General features: G+C 34.8%; 1 protein-coding gene across 3 annotated transcripts in view; it reads left to right on the top strand.

The window, feature by feature from the left end:
• ODF2L (outer dense fiber of sperm tails 2 like) overlaps positions 1-18,791 on the top strand; it is a 48,109-nt gene extending 29,318 nt beyond the window's left edge. For 2 of the 3 annotated variants that reach the window (XM_050772772.1, XM_050772923.1), the window contains exons 11-17: positions 5,458-5,568; positions 7,143-7,247; positions 9,130-9,288; positions 10,864-10,949; positions 11,031-11,193; positions 12,730-12,855; positions 16,816-18,791. In XM_050772772.1, the coding sequence (XP_050628729.1) occupies positions 5,458-5,568; positions 7,143-7,247; positions 9,130-9,288; positions 10,864-10,949; positions 11,031-11,193; positions 12,730-12,855; positions 16,816-16,944 (879 nt within the window). In that variant the 3' untranslated portion in view covers positions 16,945-18,791. Of the gene's footprint in view, positions 1-5,457; positions 5,569-7,142; positions 7,248-9,129; positions 9,289-10,863; positions 10,950-11,030; positions 11,194-12,729; positions 12,856-14,078; positions 16,784-16,815 lie in introns of those variants that run through there. The other variant, XM_050772837.1, reaches the window with a different exon arrangement.
• The last annotated feature ends 1,837 nt before the right edge of the window (positions 18,792-20,628 follow it).

The following is a 20,628-nucleotide window of genomic DNA, read 5'->3' as shown; positions in this document are numbered from 1 at the left end:
GTATTCCCCAAGTGTTCCTATCATCAAATATCTGAAAATACCTATAACAATTTTTTCTTTTTTTTTTTTCAGTGTTTCAATTTATTGTTTCCAACTGGCATGGTTTTTTTTTTGTTGTTGTTGTTGTTTTGAGACAGTTGCTCTGTTGCTGATGCTGGAGTGCAGTGGCACAATCAGAACTCACTGCAGCCTCGACCTCCCAGGCTCAAGCAATCTCCCACCTCAGCCTCACAAGTAGCTGGGACTACAGCACATAGCTAATTTGTGTGTGTGTGTGTGTATGTGTGTAGTTGGGGTCTCCTTGTGCTGTCTAGGCTCCTGGGCTTTTGAACTCCTGGGCTCAAGCAGTCCTCCCACTTTGTCCTCCCAAACTACTGGGATTACAGGTACGAGCCACTGCGCCCAAACCAATTTTTTTCTTCCTTTTTTTTTAATATATAAAAAACTTTTAGATCTCTCTCATGATACTCTTTTTCCAAAAGTCTGATGACATTTAAGAATTTACAAATGAGACAATAAAAAGACTAATGGAACAGTAGAAAACCAAATGGATATGTGGATGGTTCTTGTCACTTGATTGGTTTCACTTCACTTTTCTCAACTGTTGGGAAACTAGCAGTTTACTGGTGGCCCCTAAAAAATGCCAAAATACATGCGTCTTTGCTCTGGGTCACCAGCACCATCCCTTTGTTGTTCCCAAACAGTTCATTCTATTTCTTTAGAGAAGGACTTGTCTTGTCTTTGTTTGTTGGGAAGTAAACTCCTAGTTCCAGGTGTTCTTCCCTTGAGTGTGTGAGCAGGGGGTGGAGGGTAGTGGTAGTCAGCTGTTCTATTCACAGACTTTGAATTAATCCTTTTCAAACCCAGGTCTCACTCTTGCCCTTAGCCCTGTGCCTCTCTAGATTCTTCAGGTAGATGAACTTCCTCCTTGCCTAAATCCATTCCTGATTCATTAGTCGGTCATCAGTTTTCCAGAAGCATTAAAAATATTTTTTCCTTTGACAGCCCCTGGTCTGTTATTTTTATTAAGTTGACTTATAAACATTCCTTTTGCTTTATATTAGTTTGGTCATTTGGTCTTGGGAATGAATGGAGATTTTAACATGTGGTTAGTTTTCCAGCAGAAGACTCCTTAAACCTAGGAAATTCTCTGTAATAGGGCACATTACTAATCTTCCCATTTTTCACCCTGTTTTATTCTCTCTATATTAATTTTGCAGGTAGAACTTCATTACACTTACTTGTTTGTATAATTTTTCTCCCTCTGAGGGCTGTTTTTCCCTCCATCCTCCACGTACCAGGGCCAGGGATCATTTTATCCTCCCATTACTTCTAGTGCCTAGTACTGTGCCTGGAATACATCAGTCATTTAATAAATGACTCTGGAGAGTAGCAACCATAATGGCTACTATCTATCAATTACCATTAATGTAGGAGGCACTTGATAAGTAGTTTACATTTTTTTTACTTCTAATTCTCATGTCAATGCTATCATAAAGATGCTTTTCTTAATTATGGATGAATACATTGAAACTCAGAGAGATTAAATAACATGCCCAAGATCATACAACTAGTTTACTGGCAGAGCCAGAATAGAATTTGGAAGAAGACAGGAAAAAAATACTAGACACAATCTTGTTCATATTTTATAATTAGAAATTTGATTTGTCTCACATTTTAAGTTATATAAAGTTTGCCAGAAATTGTATTGGAAAATTCCAGAAAACAAAATACACTAGCAACACTAGGGAAGTTTCTTTTATATTTCAGCAAGCCTTATATTAAGATTCAGCTTCATCATATATAACAGAAAATCCAAATTATATGGCTTAAGTAAGATAGAGATATATGTTTATTATGTAGAAGTAGTACAGAGTTGGCACTTCAAAACTGATGTGGCTCTTTAGCTTTTTAACTTTCTGTTCTGCCATCCCTAGGTATGACCCTCATTCTTTTGATCTAGAATAGAGGCTGGAGCTTCAGCCATTATAGTCAAGTTTCAAGCAACAGGATGGAGGAAAAAAAGATGCATTACCTCCCTTTTTAAAAAATTTCCTCCCCTTTAAGGAGCCTTCTCAAAATTCCCATATGACTTGACTCTCTTACTTATTTAGGCACGTGACCCCCACCTAGCTGCAAGGGAGACTAGGGAATGTCGTCTTCTAGTTATTCTGAGCTCTAGCCAAATATGAATACTCGTTTTATGTTTTCTGCGTCTACTCCTATAGTTCTCCTATTCTTACACTTTGGAATGCCATTTTTCTCAGTATCTAAATCCTACCTTTCCTTTAAAGTTTAGCTCAAATGCTACTTCCTCCCAAAGTCTTCTCAATGAATCTCTCCTTGTAAACTCTTATCTTTGTGTACATACAGGTTGCCCAGGGAAGGTATGACATATACTCTTAATGGATATTTATTGAGTGAATGCTTAAATTACTCTATTTGGAAAGAGGAAGCAATTTTATTATGTTTATTTTCTTATTTTCTTGAAATCCTTCATAGAGAAAGGATTAGAAAGATATTTTAAACTAGTTTTTGATAAAATTATGAATTAATTTTAAATTATATAGACTATAAAAGTCATTGAGTTAAAGTTTGTATCTTAGCGTATTCTATTAATAATTAAGAAATGTATTTTTAATGCATTATTTTCTGGATTTTTAAGGAAAACATTTAAATAAGTTTGGCATATGTTATTTGCAGTGTAAATGCAGTTTTTTTGCAGCCTAGATGTTTGTGTTTTATTACTTTTAATTACTTTAGAATAGTTTTAGATTTTAAAGTTGCAAATGAAAAATAAACTGTTAATGCTGCTTCCAAGGCCCAGTAACCTCCTCTATTAGACACAACAGAAAGTTTATTTGGAAGGTTAAAAAGTTGTATTTGTTTCTTACAGAAAGTTAGAAAAACAGAAAAACACAAAAGGAAAAAAATTTAAATCGCCCATAATCTCACAACTGAAAGATAACTGGAATTAATATTTTAGCATATATATAATTTTTTAATTTTATGTGTGATATATATGCTACTTCCAATAGCTACTTCCAGTTTTTTACTATTGCAAATAAAAACATAGTTTCGTTGAGTCTTTTTTGCTTATCTGTTTTCTTAGGATATATTTAATTGTTTGGTCAAAAGAGAGACTCATTTTTAATATTGTTCTGTATTTCCAAATTACCTATCATAAATGTGTCTACTATAAGTAAAACAGTCCCTATACATTTTCCAGTACCAGGTAATTAAAAGTACTAATTTTAAAACAAATCTCTCCAAATTTTATAAATAATCTCATTTATTTTTGTGGCTTTACATACCATCTATGTGCTCAAGGTTTTCAAATTTATACCTCTAATCTAGGCCTTGTCCCTGAATTCCAGACGTATATTCTGCTGCCTGATTGACATCTCCACTTCGATATTTAATAGATGTCTCAAAGTTGTCATGTCCAAAATGGAGCTCTTAATGTTTCCCAAAATAGTAAATACTACAGTTTTCCTCATCCCAATTAATGGAAAATCATTATTTTTCTCATACGCTGCTTCCAGTCTGTCATCAAATCTACCTCAAGTATATTCAGAATTTGACGACTTCTCACCAGCACCACTGTCATTATCCCGATTCAAGCCTCCATCATCTCTCATTGTTACTGTGACCTCATGATCATTCTCCTTGCTTCAGCCCTGGCCCCTGCAGGCAGCATTCAGTATAGCAGTAGAGTTGTTCCTGTAAAAATGTAGTCAGATCATGTCACTGCCCTGCTCCGAACCCCCCAGAGATATCTTGGTTCATAAATACCTACAAGTCATTATACCATCTCATTTTCTATTACCTCTCTTCTTCTTCTACTCTCATCTCCTTCCATTCTTCCCGTTTCTTCTCTATTTCTACCTCACTGGCTTTCTTGTTGTTTTCCCCTAACTTGCTAGGCCTCCTACCGCTGTTGCCTTTTTCTCTTAAAGAGACACTCTTCCTATCAGTTTTACTCAAAAGTCTCTTTCTCAGGAGGCCTTCCCCCACATGTCATTCCTAGCTGCTTTTGTGTTTGATTTATTTTACTGCTTATTCTTATTTTTGGTCTGTCTGTCCCTCCAGTATGTAAGTTTCATGGAGGAAGGGAATTTCGTCTGTTTTGTTCACTAATAGAACCTTCAGTGCCTACAGCATAAAAACTAATGAACATGCTGGTTCATGTATTCATCAATCATTCACATTTCTGCCTTTTTTGAATTAATTGCTCATTTTTTATAGTTGTCTTTTGTCCTAATTAATATATAATAACTGTATATTAAGGATATTAATGTTATATGTTTTATTTTTGTAACGACAAATGTTATTTGACAAGGCATCAAATTTGTCATTTGCTAATATTTTTTCATATTTTGTTTGCCATTTAAACTGTATTGAAAAGCTATGAAATTTTGGAGAGAGATACACGCGCACACATTTTTTTAAATGGCTTCTCTTGAGAGTGCTCTCACAGCTCTGCACATCTTGTAATCAAAGACATTGTCCATGTAGACTGTCTTTTCAAGGATGTTTGCATAGTAGATATCCTTGGAATATGATAACTGTGTCTCCCTTAGGAGTATGGGCAGGCATGCTCACTGCCTGCTATAAGAAATTTGGGTTCCCTAAACTCAGGTTCATTCTTTTGCAATGCATTTGACTGCATATGCAGTTGCCACCTGGCCTGTTTAGGTTGCTCTGTGGGAATTGGGGCTCAGGAAACTGATACAAATGCTGACAGTCTTGCTACTCTTATTGCTATGAGTAATAAGTCCCCTGTCTCTGACCTAGGAATCTTGTACCTTCTGTTATAGCATCCATGAAATTGCAGTAGGCTAACTAGTAAGCTTGCAAGGAAGATAGTATCTCAGACTTTTACATTTCTCCATATCTTCTTTTAATTTTATGCTCTTTAGGACTTTTGCTATCCTGAAATGAAATACAGTTTTACCTGAATTGTCTTTGAAAATTTTTAAAGTTTTTATTTAATTCATTTGATGCTTCTTTAGTTGGGCTGAGGCAGGTAGTCAACCTATTTTTTTCCCTAATAAACAGTTATTTTATTGCCATTTATTTAGTTGTCCATGTTTCCTCCATTGATTTAAAAATCTAACCTTTATCATGTACTAAGTATAATTTTTCTGTATTTTTCTTTTCCAGTAACCTCTATATTCTACTGATTTTTCATATCTAGGAACATTTCCAAGTTTTTTTGTCAGTAAATTTAAAAAGTTTTAAAAATCATATGTCCTGTGTAAATCTTAAGAAGGTTGTTCATAAGTATTAGTCATTAACTTTGTGAAATTCCTAAATTTTAGATGGTAATTGCATGCAATCAGAAATAATTGTTTTATCAACTTTGTTAATACATGAGTTATGTTTTTATAATTCTGTAGCACTGAAGTATAAATATATTCTAATGACTTATAAAATCTGTATCGTTTTTGCTAGACTACACTTGCTGCTTTGAAGGATGAAGTTGTTTCTGTTGAAAATGAACTCTTAGAATTGCAAGAAGTAGAAAAAAACCAGAAAACCCTTGTTGAAATGTATAAAACTCAGGTGACTACTGCATTTATTTTAGTGCTTACTAAAATTGGTAGACAATTTAAAACACTATTTGTTTGCAATCTAAATAAACAGAACTGAAGAGAGTTGGGGCTATCATTGTGGGTTATAATATGGTATGACTCAAATATTTCTTAAGGTCCCACACATCTTTGTAAATAGATGATTCTGCCAATTACTGATTCCAACACTGCATATGGATATAGTGGATATTCCTAAAAGTAGATTTAATATTCATTACATAGGTATAATGTGACCTCTAATGTATTCTTGTTAATCTTGGCTATATTTGTCTGTCATCGTGTATATTTAATGGTATTGATTTAGATTAATGACTCCTTTCTAGGGTCATTAAAGTTCATTATGCCTCCTTTCTCAGGAAATAAAGTATAATTCAGATTTATTCACATGAAATGCCAAGAAAAGAACATGTGACAATATATATGAAATAGACCATGTGTTCAATGGTAATTTGTAGAAAAACCTTTATTTTTTGGAAATGTAGTATTCAAGAAAAAACTTCATGAGAAAGATGGGACTTATGCAGGTCCTTGCATGATGGGTAACACACTGGTCAGAGAAAGTTTGAATTAAAGAATAATGAACTGGCTGGGCATAGTAGCTCACACCTGTAATTCACTGAGAGGCTGAGGTGGGCGGATCACTTGAAGTCAGGAGTTTGAGACTAGCCTGACCACTATGGTGAAACCCTGTCTCTACTAAAAATACAAAAATTAGGCAGGTGTGGTGACACGCACCTGTAGTCTCAGCTACTCAGGAGGCTGAGGCAGGATAATTGCTTGAATCCAGGAGGTGGAGGTTGCAGTGAGCCGAGACTGTACCAGTGTGCCCCCAGACTGGGCGACAGAGCAAGACTCCATCTCCAGAAAAAAAAAAAAAAAAGAATGAACTAAGGATGAAAGCTTAAGGGGAGCAAAGTGTGGGCAGTAGAAAGGGGCTGCATCTCGATGGATTAGATGGGAAAATTAGAGTTGAGACCTCCAGTTAGAGTATTTCAGTCATCCAAGTCTGAGGTAGGAATGGAGATTGTGGGGGACTGTGGGACCTCTTCTTCATCAGGGTCTTCCAGCTGGTTATTTGTGTTTAATCCCTCAGCAGGAATATTGTTGTTGAGTGACCATATTCTGGGTGCAGGGCCTAGAATCTTTTTTTTTTTTTAATCAGATTTTGATTTGGTGGGAAAAATAATTTAAATGGAAGCTAGTTTGGACCAGAGACTGGTTCTTTGAAGTGACATTGATCTGCAAATGAAACCTTTGTAGTCTTCAAAGCTCAACTGGAGAGTTTAGAAGTATTGATGAGAGAAGACAGGTAAATCAGACAAAGATTGTGGGTTAGAGTAGACCACTGAGTGATTCCGTATTTAAAGAAGGAATAACATTAGATGAACCAATCGAGGATATTGATAGGAAAATGATGACTTGTTTAAAATGAAATTTTAAATTTTAGATTTTTATCTCATGATTCTAAAAATAATATGTTTCTCTAATAACAGACTTTATTTTCAGGTACAAAGTTGTATCTCTAATAATAGACTTTATTTTCAGGTACAAAAGTTGCAAGAAGCAGCTGAAATAGTAAAAAGCAGATGTGAAAATTTGCTACATAAAAATAACCAAATAACAAAAACCAAAAATAAAAATATAGAGAAGGTATGTTTGGAATTTCAAATAAAATATAAAATATATAAAAATTTTATTTATATATTTTTTACTTTATAAATAGTATGCAAATTTATTCATTTTGGTCATTTTCTCTAGTTCATACTTAGGAAAGGGCTAGTCTTAACCTCTGTAAGAGTTTGTTTTCCAAGGAAATAATGTTTCTTCCAGGCTGGAAATGTTGTTTGTTTATATGAATTATTTTCACTTTTTTGTTAATATTTGGAAAATAGCATAACATAAATGTTTAATTTTTCTGATGCAAGAACAGACTTTAAATAGCTCAAAAAATGGTTATCAATCATAAGTATACAAACCTAAGTACCTCTCATTTTTAATCTCACCCTTTTTTTCTGGTTATAAATCTTTTATGTCTAAAAAAGCAAAGCCAGTATCTGCTAAATGCATTTTTGAAGAAAAATAATATCTTTAAAAAAACCATCATTTCTTTTATTTGTTCTATTGCAACAGAATGAAGGGAAGGCCAGTGTTGGCGAGTTATGATGTTTTCGTGAATATTTTAAAGTTTTTAAATGAAACCACATCTCTGGGTTTTTGTGTTGTTTTGGTAAAGAAGCAGTGAAAGTTGTAGGATGCTGACTCCTGGCAGCAGAGGTCATGCGATGTTAGTGGTCAGTTCCATCTGAATCTAATAAGGTTACTCTCTCTGGGTTGCTTCCCTATCTTAGGATTGAGGAGTCAGAGCGAGGCAATAATGTGAAGAAGGGGTCAGCCACAGCAAGCGTCCTCCAGTTATACAGAGATAAAGATAGCCCACTGAATGCACAACTTACTGCTTTCATGGAATTACTTTTCACCTATTTTTAGCAGGCCAGCGAAGAAACCATTTTATGTCTTTTGGTCTCTTTTTCTCATGAAACATACCAGTGCAAATGTCTCCTTTTCTGCTAGGCAGCACTGCAAATAAAAGCATATTTTACAGTTCTGTTCAAATGACAGAAAGGGCTGGAGCCTTTTTCAGATACTATGAGATCACGATGTTTTCTTTCTAGTATTTTACAAGACAACTACTTTTTTAATTAAAGTTTTCTTTTTCTTCACTGTTTTAAGTCTCCTGGTTTTCTCATGGTTTCTAAGATGTTTTAGGGACACTGAGGGATCCTTTGTTCTGGATTTGTCTTTCATGATCAAGAATGCCAGATACTACACAGAAACTATTAGGTGTTCCCATCTCAGGGAAAGAGTCTATTTTTTGTAATTAGCAGTGCAAACATTTCTTAAGGTTGCTGCTTTTCACATCTCCACAAAAGTGCTGCAGTGAGGAACTGCAGTAGCCAAAGCAGATTAATGTAGATGAAATTAGATTTGTTGATAGTAACATTAATGGTCAAATTAAAGGCAAGCGAGAACTGATGATACTAGGTATTTTTAAATAATATACAGTAAACCCTACCAGTTTTGGCTAAGATGAGTGAAGCAAGCTGCTCTAATTTAGGTAAGTATCTGAGTTATAAGATTGAATGACTAAAAGTGACATTTCCTTTAGAACCTATAGCTGGATAGTAGACAACTACAGCTTTATTAGTTATGATTATTAGTGATAATCTGTGCTTGAATATAATGTCAGGATTTTAAAAATTTGCTTTTAAAAATTAGTTAAACATCCACCCTGTCAGCTAATTTACCCTATTTATGTGCTCAATAAACTTTTTGAAAACTAAAGTCTACCCCACTTTTTAGTTATACATTCTTATTTAACAGAGTTTAAATTAATATTTATTCAGTTGTGTTCTCATTTAAAGCCATTATACCTAAAATACTTGTGTTACAAGCATATCTAGTATTTAAGGTAATAAAAATATTAATGCTGAATGTGTGATCTTGCACTTATTTCCCTACTGCCACAACTCAGATGAAAGGCCAGATGGAGTCTCATCTGAAGGAGTTAGAGCGTGTCTGCGATTCCTTGATGGCAGCTGAACGGAGGCTTCACGAGTGTCAGGAGAGTCTGCAGTGCTGCAAGGGGAAGTGTGCAGACCAGGAACACACCGTTAGGGAGCTTCAGGGCCAGGTGTGCAGCCATCCTTCTGAGTTTTGCTAAATGCGTTAAAAGAATGCTTTGGAATGATTTCACCAGTTGAGGGCACTCATGTCAGAGCTTGATTTTTAAATTCCCATCTACTTAGTTTGTAAAACATCATTTTCACGCAGATACTATAATACTGTTTTGCAAGCTATTCTTTTAGTATTTTATGGTGAAAAATTGGTAATTAAAATTCCTATTTTGGTTTATTCATGCAAATCTATAGACATTTGAAGACATGGTAATAGAATCAGAGAAGGAGCAAAGTTATACTTACATATATGTTCCTTGATGTCAGGATAAGGTAAATTATTGAAATTTACAAAAATTAGAATTTATTTTAATTAGAATTGTACATCAAGTTTTTGGGATTTTTTTTCAGTCTGTTTTTTTGTTTTTTTTTTTCTGTTTTACTTTTTATACCATCAGAATAGGGATCATGTGTGTCCTGTTAGTAGTAGCCACATAGCCGTCTCCTAGCTCAATGCCTAGCACATAGTAAGCACTCAATATTTTTTTAATTAATGAAATTTTTTTAAAGGAGCAGTCCAAGGATGGTGACAAGTCTTTTTTCTTTTACTTTCAAGACAGTTTTAGGAAGCATTCCCTGTCTATCTTCCAAATATAATCTGGATTTTAATTTTAAAAAAACCAAATACTGCATTTTCTCACTTAATCAGTGGGAGCTAAATGATGAGAACACGTGGACACATGAGAAGAACAACACACACTGGGGCCTTTCAGAGGGTGGAGAGTGGGAGGAGGGAGAGGATCAGGAAAAATAACTAATAGGTACTAGGCTTAATACTTGGTTGATGAAATAATCTGTACAACAAACCCCCATGACACAAGTTGACCTGTGTAACAAACCTGCATTTGTACCCCTGAACTTAAAAGTTAGATAGAAATATGCAGACAAAATTTTAGAGTTCAAAGAGATTTTTCTAGTAAAATGTCAGATGACATAGATTAGCCTAAATTACTAATTGAAATTATGAGAAAAAAATTTTTTCCTTAAATCAAAACTTCTTACATTATTTAGATCAGATTTTGAAGCAGTGGGAAGAATATTCTGTCTTGGCATGGGCGAGTGTGTCTTTGATTGTTTACTTCATTTTGCTTCTCAAAAAAACACATTTTTTACTGACAGTTTCAACTTCACAGATATTCAATTATTAATCAGTATTTTTAGGTGAAACAGAAAACCATAAGAGAAACCCTAGGTATCCAAAAATAGGAGATTAATACTGCTTCAAATTTTCGTATTTCAACTTAACAAAATAAATACCTTTCTTCAATAAGGTGTTGTTCAAAATGTTTTAATTGCCATCATCCTGAATTTTTTTCAGTTGATTATTTTCCAACACAGGCAACACATCTTCTTTAAATATAACCAGGAATTTAAAACTTCCATTTTAACAATATAACATTTTCTTGGTGTCTTTCTGTGTGAGAGTAGTAACATTTATACCTTCTCATTGCTTGTGGTCTAACAAATTGTGTGGATTTCTTTGGAAGTTGATAGTGAAGAAAATGACTAAGAAACCTTTTTTTTTCTTTTAGGTTGATGGAAATCACAGTCTTCTGACAAAGCTTTCTCTGGAAGAGGAAAACTATCTTATTCAGTTGAAGTGTGAAAACCTTCAACAGTAAGTATTAAATTACTTAACATTGCTGCTGCATATTTCTCTGCACACTAAACTTTTGAAATGTATGTTTTCTGTAAAAAGAAAATTAGAACAGATGGACACAGAAAATAAAGAGCTTGAGAAGAAGCTGGCAAACCAAGAAGAATGTCTTAAGCACAGCAATCTTAAGTTTAAAGAGAAATCTGCAGAATATACAGCATTGGCCAGACAACTGGAAGCCGCTTTAGAAGAAGGTAGACAAAAGGTATGCATGGCCTTTATTTAGAAACTTTTTAATTCATTTACCAAAGAGTCATCTTTTTAAACATCTTGCCAAACCAGTAGTTATTGTTTTGTCTTGATGACAGGGTGAAGGGAGCAATTACATTTTTGTTCTTTAACTATCCTCTTTCAAGCAAAACAGATACATTGCTGGGCTAGAGTTACTTCACTAGATAAATGGTAATGTGGCTGGGGAAAGGGCAGAGATGGAAACCACTTTGAAGACATAATCTCCTCCTGTACCTTTTTTTTATATACAACCAAATTGAATGTGCAAATAATTGAACATTTTTGTTTTGATCAGGATTCAGTGAGCTGTAATGTTCAAGTCCCTTTTGACAAATATGGTTGCATAAATAAATACATACAATATTAAATTTCAGTTACATCCATTAGGTTAGCATTCAATGAATACTTCAGTATCAGGCAATCTGCTAGTGCTTGAGATGCAAAGATGAATGAGACCTGGCCTTAGCTCTCAGCACTCTCATAATCTGGTAGGGTTCAGCCTAAGTGCATTTTGGAAATGCCAGGTATGCTCTCAGATTCCTTCCTGAAAGGAAGAGTTCAGAGTCCCAGAGGTATGTCTGCCCTCTCCTTTCTCTCCTGCTACGGTGGAATATGGGGCTATCTGTAGCTTCTGCCCATGTGAGAGTGCCATCACTGCCCTGTTACCATGGCCTACACTGAGGGGATGGTGCCGAGGGCATTGGTGTTTGTCCTAAGGGCCTTTTCTCCCATAGCTTCAGATCACACTGGCATCTCTCATGCATAATTGTTCTTGGAATATGTACAGAAGAAATCTTTATAATAACTTAGAACTGAGTTCATAGGAATTAGGTTGGAGGACAGTCCTTTCCACTAGCTCCTTGTTCCTGGATCAATCCCTGCCTCTACTCTCATTCTTGTGGCTCCAACCCAGCATTCTTACAAATAGGCTTCCACATATCTGATTCCTTAGAAGAACATAACTAAGCTAGACTTCCTGCCAAAATAAGTAATCAGGTAAATATGAAAATTCAAATTCAGACCAGTTTGGAAGTGAACGAATGAAGAACCAGTCTCTGTGTTTGTGTGTGTGTGTGTTTGTAGGAAGTGTGTATACCAGTTCCTACTCCCAGTTCTGTTAATCCAAGTGTATAATGAGCATTTAACAAGGAATTTCTATGTTCCATCACTGCTCTTAACACCCTGGTGAATATAAATGCTATAAAAATGGTAACTGGTCTCAGTCTGTTTTTAAAATATACTGTTGGAGAAAACACCTACCTAAGTCACAGAGCAGTGAAAATGTATACATCTCTTCCATCTCAAGCCAATTTTGCAGATATTTAATGCTGCGAAGATAAGTATAGTACATACTTACACTATATATGCTTCTTCAAGATAGAACATCTTTAAACTTGGATATAACATACAAGTAATATGTTTAGAAAAAAGGTACAATATAACTATGTCAAGGCTTTAAATCATATTTTAAAGAAAGCACTTTATTTTACTCTTTTGATAAAAATTACAGGTTGCTGAAGAAATAGAGAAAATGTCATCTAGAGAGAGAGCTTTACAAATTAAAATATTAGATCTGGAAACTGAGCTTAGAAAGAAAAACGAAGAACAAAATCAACTTGTTTGCAAAATGAGCAGTGTGAGTATTAGCATGGCTTAACATATTATAAAAAATAGCATTTAATATTCTTACCATGTAGAAAGTACAAAGCGAGTAAATCAAGGCTATTGTTTTACTGATAATATTAAAAATAAGCAATATAAAACATAAAAAATAAAAATGTTATGATATGCCAAATAATTTATTATTCTGCCTCCTTGGATGGCATGTATTGCATTGCCCTCAAATCTGATAAAATCTCATCAGGCCCTTTCCCTACATGTTACTTTTGCAATGACCACTGCTTAATGAAAATTACAGATATAATCTACTTGATTTCATCCTGATATGAATTTTTCATTTTTTAAAGATAAACACGTGAGTTTTATATCTGTCTTGAATAATGAATATTTTATTTTAGAAAGTTATAATTTTGTATTAAACATTCAGTATTGTTAGATATGCATGTGAGATGGATACTTTAGTCCATTCAGTCGAGAAATGAAAATACCAAATTGACTGTGTTCAATTAGTCTTCTGTTTTTTTCCTGAATACGCATGAAATAGTCAATTGGCATAGAATATTCTGAAAGCTAGTATTACTCATGATTAAATTACTTAATAACTATCTACTAGATAATGACATAGAGAATAATGATACTGTATTTTTTCCAGGATCCAGAGAGTCCATTAAATCTATTTTTTTTATTCCCAAGTGTCTAAAAAGTTGAAAACCTAAAAGATTCAAGGGTTAAATGACTTTTGGCATGCACAATTTGATTTTATTGCCATCAAAAGTTTCATGACAACTTAATCAGAACAAAATGTCGATCACCTTTAATTTAGCACAGGCCTTCCATTTATTTCAAAACTTTTTTTTAAACTCACCATTAGAGTTTCTGACATTGTAAAATATGTGTGCTGTTTTTTGTGTAATTGAAGCCTCTGAAAAAATAAATGAGGTGGGTTTTGCTGTAATATCCCTAGTACTTGGCTAAAGTTAGTAAAATAAACAGATTCCATTCACAATTGCTACCAAGAGAATAAAATATTTAGGAATACAACTTACAAGGGATGTGAAGGACCTCTTCAAGGAGAACTATGAACCACTGCTGAAGGAAATAAGAGAGGACACAAACAAATGGAAAAACATCCATGGTCATGAATAAGACAAATCAATATCGTGAAAATGGCCATACTCCCCAAAGTAATTTATAGATTCAGTGCTATCCCCATCAAGCTACCATTGATTTTCTTTACAGAATTAGAAAAAACTACTTCAAATTTCATTTGGAACCAAAAAAGAGCCCACATAACCAAGACAATCCTAAACAAAAAGAACAAAGCTGGAGGCATCACATTACCTGACTTCAGACTATACAACAAGGCTACAGTAACCAAAATAGCATGGTACTGGTGCCAAAACAGATACATAGACCAATGGAACAGAACAGAGGCCTCAAAATAACACCACACATCTACAACCATCTGATCTTTGACAAACCTAACAAAAGCAATGAAGAAAGGATTCCCTATTTAATAAATGGTGTTGGGAAAACTGGCTAGCCATATGCAGAAAACTGAAACTGGATCCCTTCCTTATACCTTATACAAAAATTAACTCAAGATGGATTAAAGACTTAAATGTAAGACCTAAAACCATAAAAACCCTAGAAGAAAACCTAGGCAGTACCATTCAGGACATAGGCATGGACAAAGACTTCATGACTAAAACACCAAAAGTAATGGCAATAAAAGCCAAAATTGACAAATGGGATCTAATTAAACTAAAGAGCTTCTGCACAGCAAAAGAAACTATCATCAGAGTGAACAGGCAACTGACAGAATGGGAGAAAATTTTTGCAATCTATCCATCTGACAAAGGGCCAATATCCAGAATCTACAAAGAACTTAAACAAATTTACAAGGAAAAAAACCCCATCAGAAAGTGGGCAAAGAATATGAACAGACACGTCTCAAGACATTTAGGCAGCCAAAAAACATATGAAAAAAAGCTCATCATCACTGGTCATTAGATAAATGCAAATCAAAACCACAGTGAGATACCATCTCATGCCAGTTAGAATGACGATCATTATAAAGTCAGGAAGCAACAGATGCTGGAGAGGATGTGGAGAAATAGGAATGCTTTTACACTGTTGGTGGGAGTGTAAATTAGTTCAACCACTGTGGAAGACAGTGTGGCGATTCCTCAAGGATCTAGAACCAGAAATACCATTTGACTCAGCAATCCCATTACTGGGTGTATACCCAAAGGGTTATAAATCATTCTACTCTAAAGACACATGCACACATGTGTTTATTGCAGCACTATTCACAATAGCAAAGACTTGGAGCCAACCCAAATGCCCATCAGTGATAGACTGAATAAAGAAAATGTGGCACATATACACCATGGAATACTATGCACCCATAAAAAAGGATGAGTTCATGTCCTTTGCAGGGACATGGATGAAACTAGAAACCATCATTCTCAGCAAACTAACACAAGAACAGAAAACCAAACACCGCATGTTCTCACTCATAAGTGGGAGTTGAACAATGAGAACACATGGATACAGGGCAGGGAACATCACACTGGGGCCTGTCAGGGCATGGGGGGCTAGGGGAAGGATAACAGTAGTAGAAATACCTAATGTAGAGGATGGGTTGATGGGTGCAGCATACCCAGCATGTGTATACCTATGTAACCAACCTGCACATTCTGTACATGTATCCCAGAACTTAAAGTATAATAATAATAAAAAATAAAGATCTGATGTTTTGTGAAACCTGATAATTTTTGTACTAGTAAAATTCTAGAATTCTAAGCATAGATTTAAAACATTGCTGAAAAATTAGTTTGTGTGTTTTATGCCTTCCAGGGGACAGTTAAGTGGGCAGTATTTAATATGCCTGCTTTAGCCCCATTTGAATTGTAAGCACTCTGAGAGCATGTCTCGTAGTTGCCTTTATCCCTGGTGTCTCCCACAGTGCCCTGCTCACCTGCAGGCCTTTTTGTATTTTCTGTCCAAGTACCCTAATGGGGTGGCGCAGAATGGATGTACAGATCTGAGGATGACCTCAGCAGCTTAAACCAAGGCACCCTTCCTGAAGCCTGAAATGTCTTTGAAGTCATGTATTATCCTAAAATCCATTGACATTTTATATCCTACCCTACAAAATAAGTGTTACTATTTTTCTTTCCAAATTTTTGAGTAAAACTCATTGTATTTATCCTGTGACTTTGTACTGCTAAGCCTATCACATTATTTTTTACCTGCCCCATTTCCTGAGATGGGCATTGCTCAGTTTCAGAAGGTATCAGGTGTCATTGAACACCTGATATGAAGGATGTAAAAGTTCTCTCTTTTCTGTCTAGGTGTCTGTATTTTAATTGGAAGCTAGATGATATTTGCAACCTGTGGTTATCTAAAGCATTGTCAGTGAACTCACCTACTTAAGAATTCATATGCACCTTAGTTAAAAAAAAATGTATTGCAGTTTTAAATTTTTTCCTCAAAGAACAACTTTAATGTGAAGAATTATTTTTATTTTTTAAGGGATTCTAGAAATAAAATGTTCACATCAAAACTAGAGTTCTGTCAACTTTTAAGACGTTTAATTATTTTGGAATAAAATGTGAATTTTTAGACAGAAAATGGCAAAAACTGGTATGAAAATGTATCATGTTACATGTGAAATTATAACAGTTGTTAAAGAACCTATTAAGTTAATTATGTTAAATATGTAATAATTTGGTGCTAAATGAATGTGTATTATAAATTATATCAGTGAAAATCAACCATATGTGTGCTTTAATTATTAATTTTAAAGAAGAGTGAGCTCTAAGAATGAACACATCAGATGTGAGTATTCTTTTAAAAAATCAAAAAGAATTATCTAGTTATTGTATATATGTTTTTAATATTACGACTCTGCTCCTTTGGAATGAATGCTATTATTGCTTATCTGTATTTTTTTCCTTTTTTTCTTTAGAAAGCACAACATCAGGAAGTGTGTTTGAAAGAAGTACAAAATAGTCTTGAGAAGTCAGAAAATCAAAATGAGAGTATTAAGAATTATTTACAGTTTCTTAAAACTTCGTATGTAACAATGTTTGAATAAATTGTCAGATTTATTTTCTCTAAGTAGTAGATTTTTATTATGAGTCTAAAATGTGATTGGGTAAAAAAATAAATATACTACCAGTTATATTTTATGATTTATGGGTGATAGTATTAGAGTTTTTATGTAAAGATTTTTGAAACATAATTTATCTAACTGAAACTTTAAAATAGGATAGTTGTTACTTTTCCTTTTTGCTGGATAATTCTTATTTATCTCTGGTTTAATTTCTTTTAAAAGTAAATTGGTTTTTAGAATTTTTCTCTCACACATACACATAGAAGTCCGATTAATTCTTTGTGATGTTTGTAGCCACCATTCAAGTGAATTTTTAGTAAGTCTTTGCCAATTTGATTTTAAATAATATATATAATTGATTATATTGTGGCGATATATAAATGTAATAAAGTAAAATATTCTTAATTTTAATTTTTAATAATGGTGTAATTACATACTTTCTAAAGCTACTAAGTTTTAAGTCACAGCTATTAAATACCAGCTGCTAATGACAGGTGAAAACGTGGTCATGCATTGTTTCTTTATAAAGAACAGACATTCAGGCTGTCTTCAATTTGTAGTCTCTTTTATTCATTTTATACTAATGATTATCTGATATTATTATTATTTTAGGCATTCTAAAGCCCCTTAGTTAAATAAAAGATTAAAGGAGAACAACTTATCCCACCTTTCCATGGCCAACTCACATGGAGATGATCAAAATAAGCACTCTTAACATCAAGAAGCTTTAAAATAAGGTCTTTAGTATTGAGATGAAGTTGTCCAAGTTGACAAAGAACTTGTTTGCTATAATCTCCCACTGTGTGTGCCAAGGCAGGATACTCTAAAAGGGGATGGACGTGGTTTACAAAGGATCAAGTAATAATGACTCCTCTTGGACAATGACTTTAGAGCTGTTAATTCAAAGGAACACTCAGGTCTTAAAAGATCTCTAAAAAAGGCAGGTTTTGAACTACACAGTTCCAGCCTATGAACAGACATATCTCTTTAAGATGTTTTATGCTCTTTCCTGATCAGAGTTGAGGGCCTGGTCCCCACTGATCCCCTCACTTTTAAGACTGTCGTGTCATCCACAGATGCTTACTTTCTAGTGACCCAATTGCTTCATAGTATTTTTCTTAAAATAGCAAAATACAGAGTGTCAGAACTGGCCACATTTTTTACCCAACAATTGCTGACAAGATTAGTGTCACTTTTTAAAAAAATCGTAGTACTCATGGTACTAAAAACATACCTGACCCTTGCAGCCGTTTCTTTATCTCCTAACACAAAGGGAGCCTCAAGAAATGCCCACATGAAAGGAAAGCAAAGCTCTTGAGTTTTACTCACTAAACTGTAAGCTCCTTAAGGGCTGAAATGTATCTTAGTCATATAAATATCTAGGTACTCAGTTGATGTTTGTGGATAGATGGACAGATGTTGAAAGAAGCAGGTATTCATACTCCTGTTTTAGATATGAAAAATGTAAGCAAAAAGGGTTAACTACTATGGCTGTGGTATGAAACTTAAGTTTAAAGTTGGCATTTAAATTCAAGTCTACAATATTAAAGTTCTATGTACAGTGCTGTTTTCCCACTGTAGCAGCAGCCCAGCAGCAGCGCTGCTATGATTGATTAAGCACTTGCTATGTTGCAGAGTTAATACTTGTGATAATATATTAACTTGTTTAATTTTCAGGAAACTAAGACATGGAAAGGTTAGGTAACTTGCCCAAGGTCGCACAGCTAGTAAGTGGCAGACGTCCAGAGTCTCTGCTCTGCTCTTAACTCTCACCATACTACCTCTGTATCCATTTCATAAATAAAGATAGTGGTTTCTTTTAACAGTAATGCGTTTGTCTTACCCTTGAATACCTCCTTTCTCATATTTTTAATTTTTTATTGTTACCAAAATAATTTGTGCTTATGGCATTTAAAAATTGGTGCCTGCAGCTTTAGATGGACTGTGTATGAAAAGACTACCACAGAGTTCCTAAGGTTGGTATTTAGCTCCTAGTGACACAACATGACAAAGGAAAGTTGCTGAATGCTAGAATTTAACAATCTCTGCTTAATACTGTTTCCGTGTGAAGCATTAGGTACACACATTGGGCTTACCTGGTATGTGACATAAATTCAATGTCAGTGAGGTCCTTGAGCCAGAAAGCCCATTTCCCCACAGTACTAAAAGATCTGCAGGATTTTCCCTTTAACTTTGATATTCAGGGCCTCAAGACTTTCTAAGTTGTAAATGTTTTATTCCATTATCTATGTTACTGTTACTTCTCATGTTCCTTTCCTCTTTAGTTGGCCTCCTGGATCTGACCTCCATGCAGCTTTGTCTTTTCCCTCAGGTTATCTGCACTGGGTCTCTTATGAGGTATTTCCTCCAGCGATTTTTTTGACCACTAATGTTATTTTCAAAGTCAGTCATTCTCTTTTTCTGTTGGATGTTGAACTTTTAATTAAGAAATCGTGGTATTTTTTAGTTTCTGAAAATCTTTTCTTTTTTTAATTCTATAATTCCATGATATTTTTCATTAAAATTCTCCTCTGTCTTTTCCATTGGTTCTGCTTCAGTAGACATCTGTCTTATTTCTGTTCCGCCAGTCTTCTTTCTTCCCATGCCCCGTAAATGAATTTAACTTTTCCTGGCCTACTCATGCTGTGGTTTCCTCAGCATCTGCCAGCACCTTGTGCACATCTCTTGGGCAGTAGCAAACTAAGTGGTAAGAGATGCGGTGGCTTCATTTCTCATGGACCTGTGAGACCTCTTACCATCTGATAACTTTCTATGAGGAGCTGTTTAACTCCCAGACCTTTTCAGTCTCAAGCAGCAGTTCCTTCCCAACTACAAGATTGGAAAGCCCTTCACTAGAGAGCCCCTTAAAGGTTTTCTGAGGCCAGCAGGTCTGTTGCAGCAAATGGCAAGTGAAGTCCTCTTAGGAAGTGAGTCACAGCAGGGTCTGTAGTTGGAAAAACATACAGCAATTTAAAGAATGAATTTGATCTATCTCTGCTGGCTTGCAGTTTATTCGTTATATTTAGGTGAAAAAAAGTCACAAAATCATGTTTATTTTTGTAATTAAACACCTCTCTGTATATAGGTTCACATATGTTGGTATGCACATGGAGAAAGGAATAGAAACCTATACACCTGATATGGTTTGATTCTGTGTCCCCAACCAAATCTCATCTCAAATTGTAATCCCCACGTGTTGGAGGAGAGGCCTGATGGGAGGTGACTGGATTATGGGGGCGCATTTCCCCCTTGCTGTTCTCTGGATAGTGAATGAGTTTTCATGAGATATAATGATTTCTCATGAAAAAAAGTATGTGGCAGTTCCCCCCTCACTCTCTCAGTCCTCCTCCTGCTCTGCCATGGTAAGACGTGCTTGCTTCCCCTTTGCTTTCCACCATAATTGTAAGTTTCCTGAGGCCTCCTAGTCGTGTTTCCTGTTAAGCCTGTGGAACTGACTCAAACTCAAATCAGCAAGATAAAAATAATCCCATTAAAAAGTGGACAAAGGATATGAATAGACAAATTCTCAAAAGAAGATATACAAATGACCGACAAACATATGAAAAAAAATGCTCAACATCACTAATTGTCAGGGAAATGCAAATTAAAACCACAATGAGATACCACCTTACTACTGCAAGAATGGCCATAATCAAAAAAATCAAA

The sequence above is a fragment of the Macaca thibetana genome, chromosome 1 (genome assembly GCF_024542745.1).
Source record: "Macaca thibetana thibetana isolate TM-01 chromosome 1, ASM2454274v1, whole genome shotgun sequence".
Taxonomy (NCBI): Eukaryota; Metazoa; Chordata; class Mammalia; order Primates; family Cercopithecidae; genus Macaca; species Macaca thibetana.
This window is presented reverse-complemented; position numbering and strand designations above follow the sequence as displayed.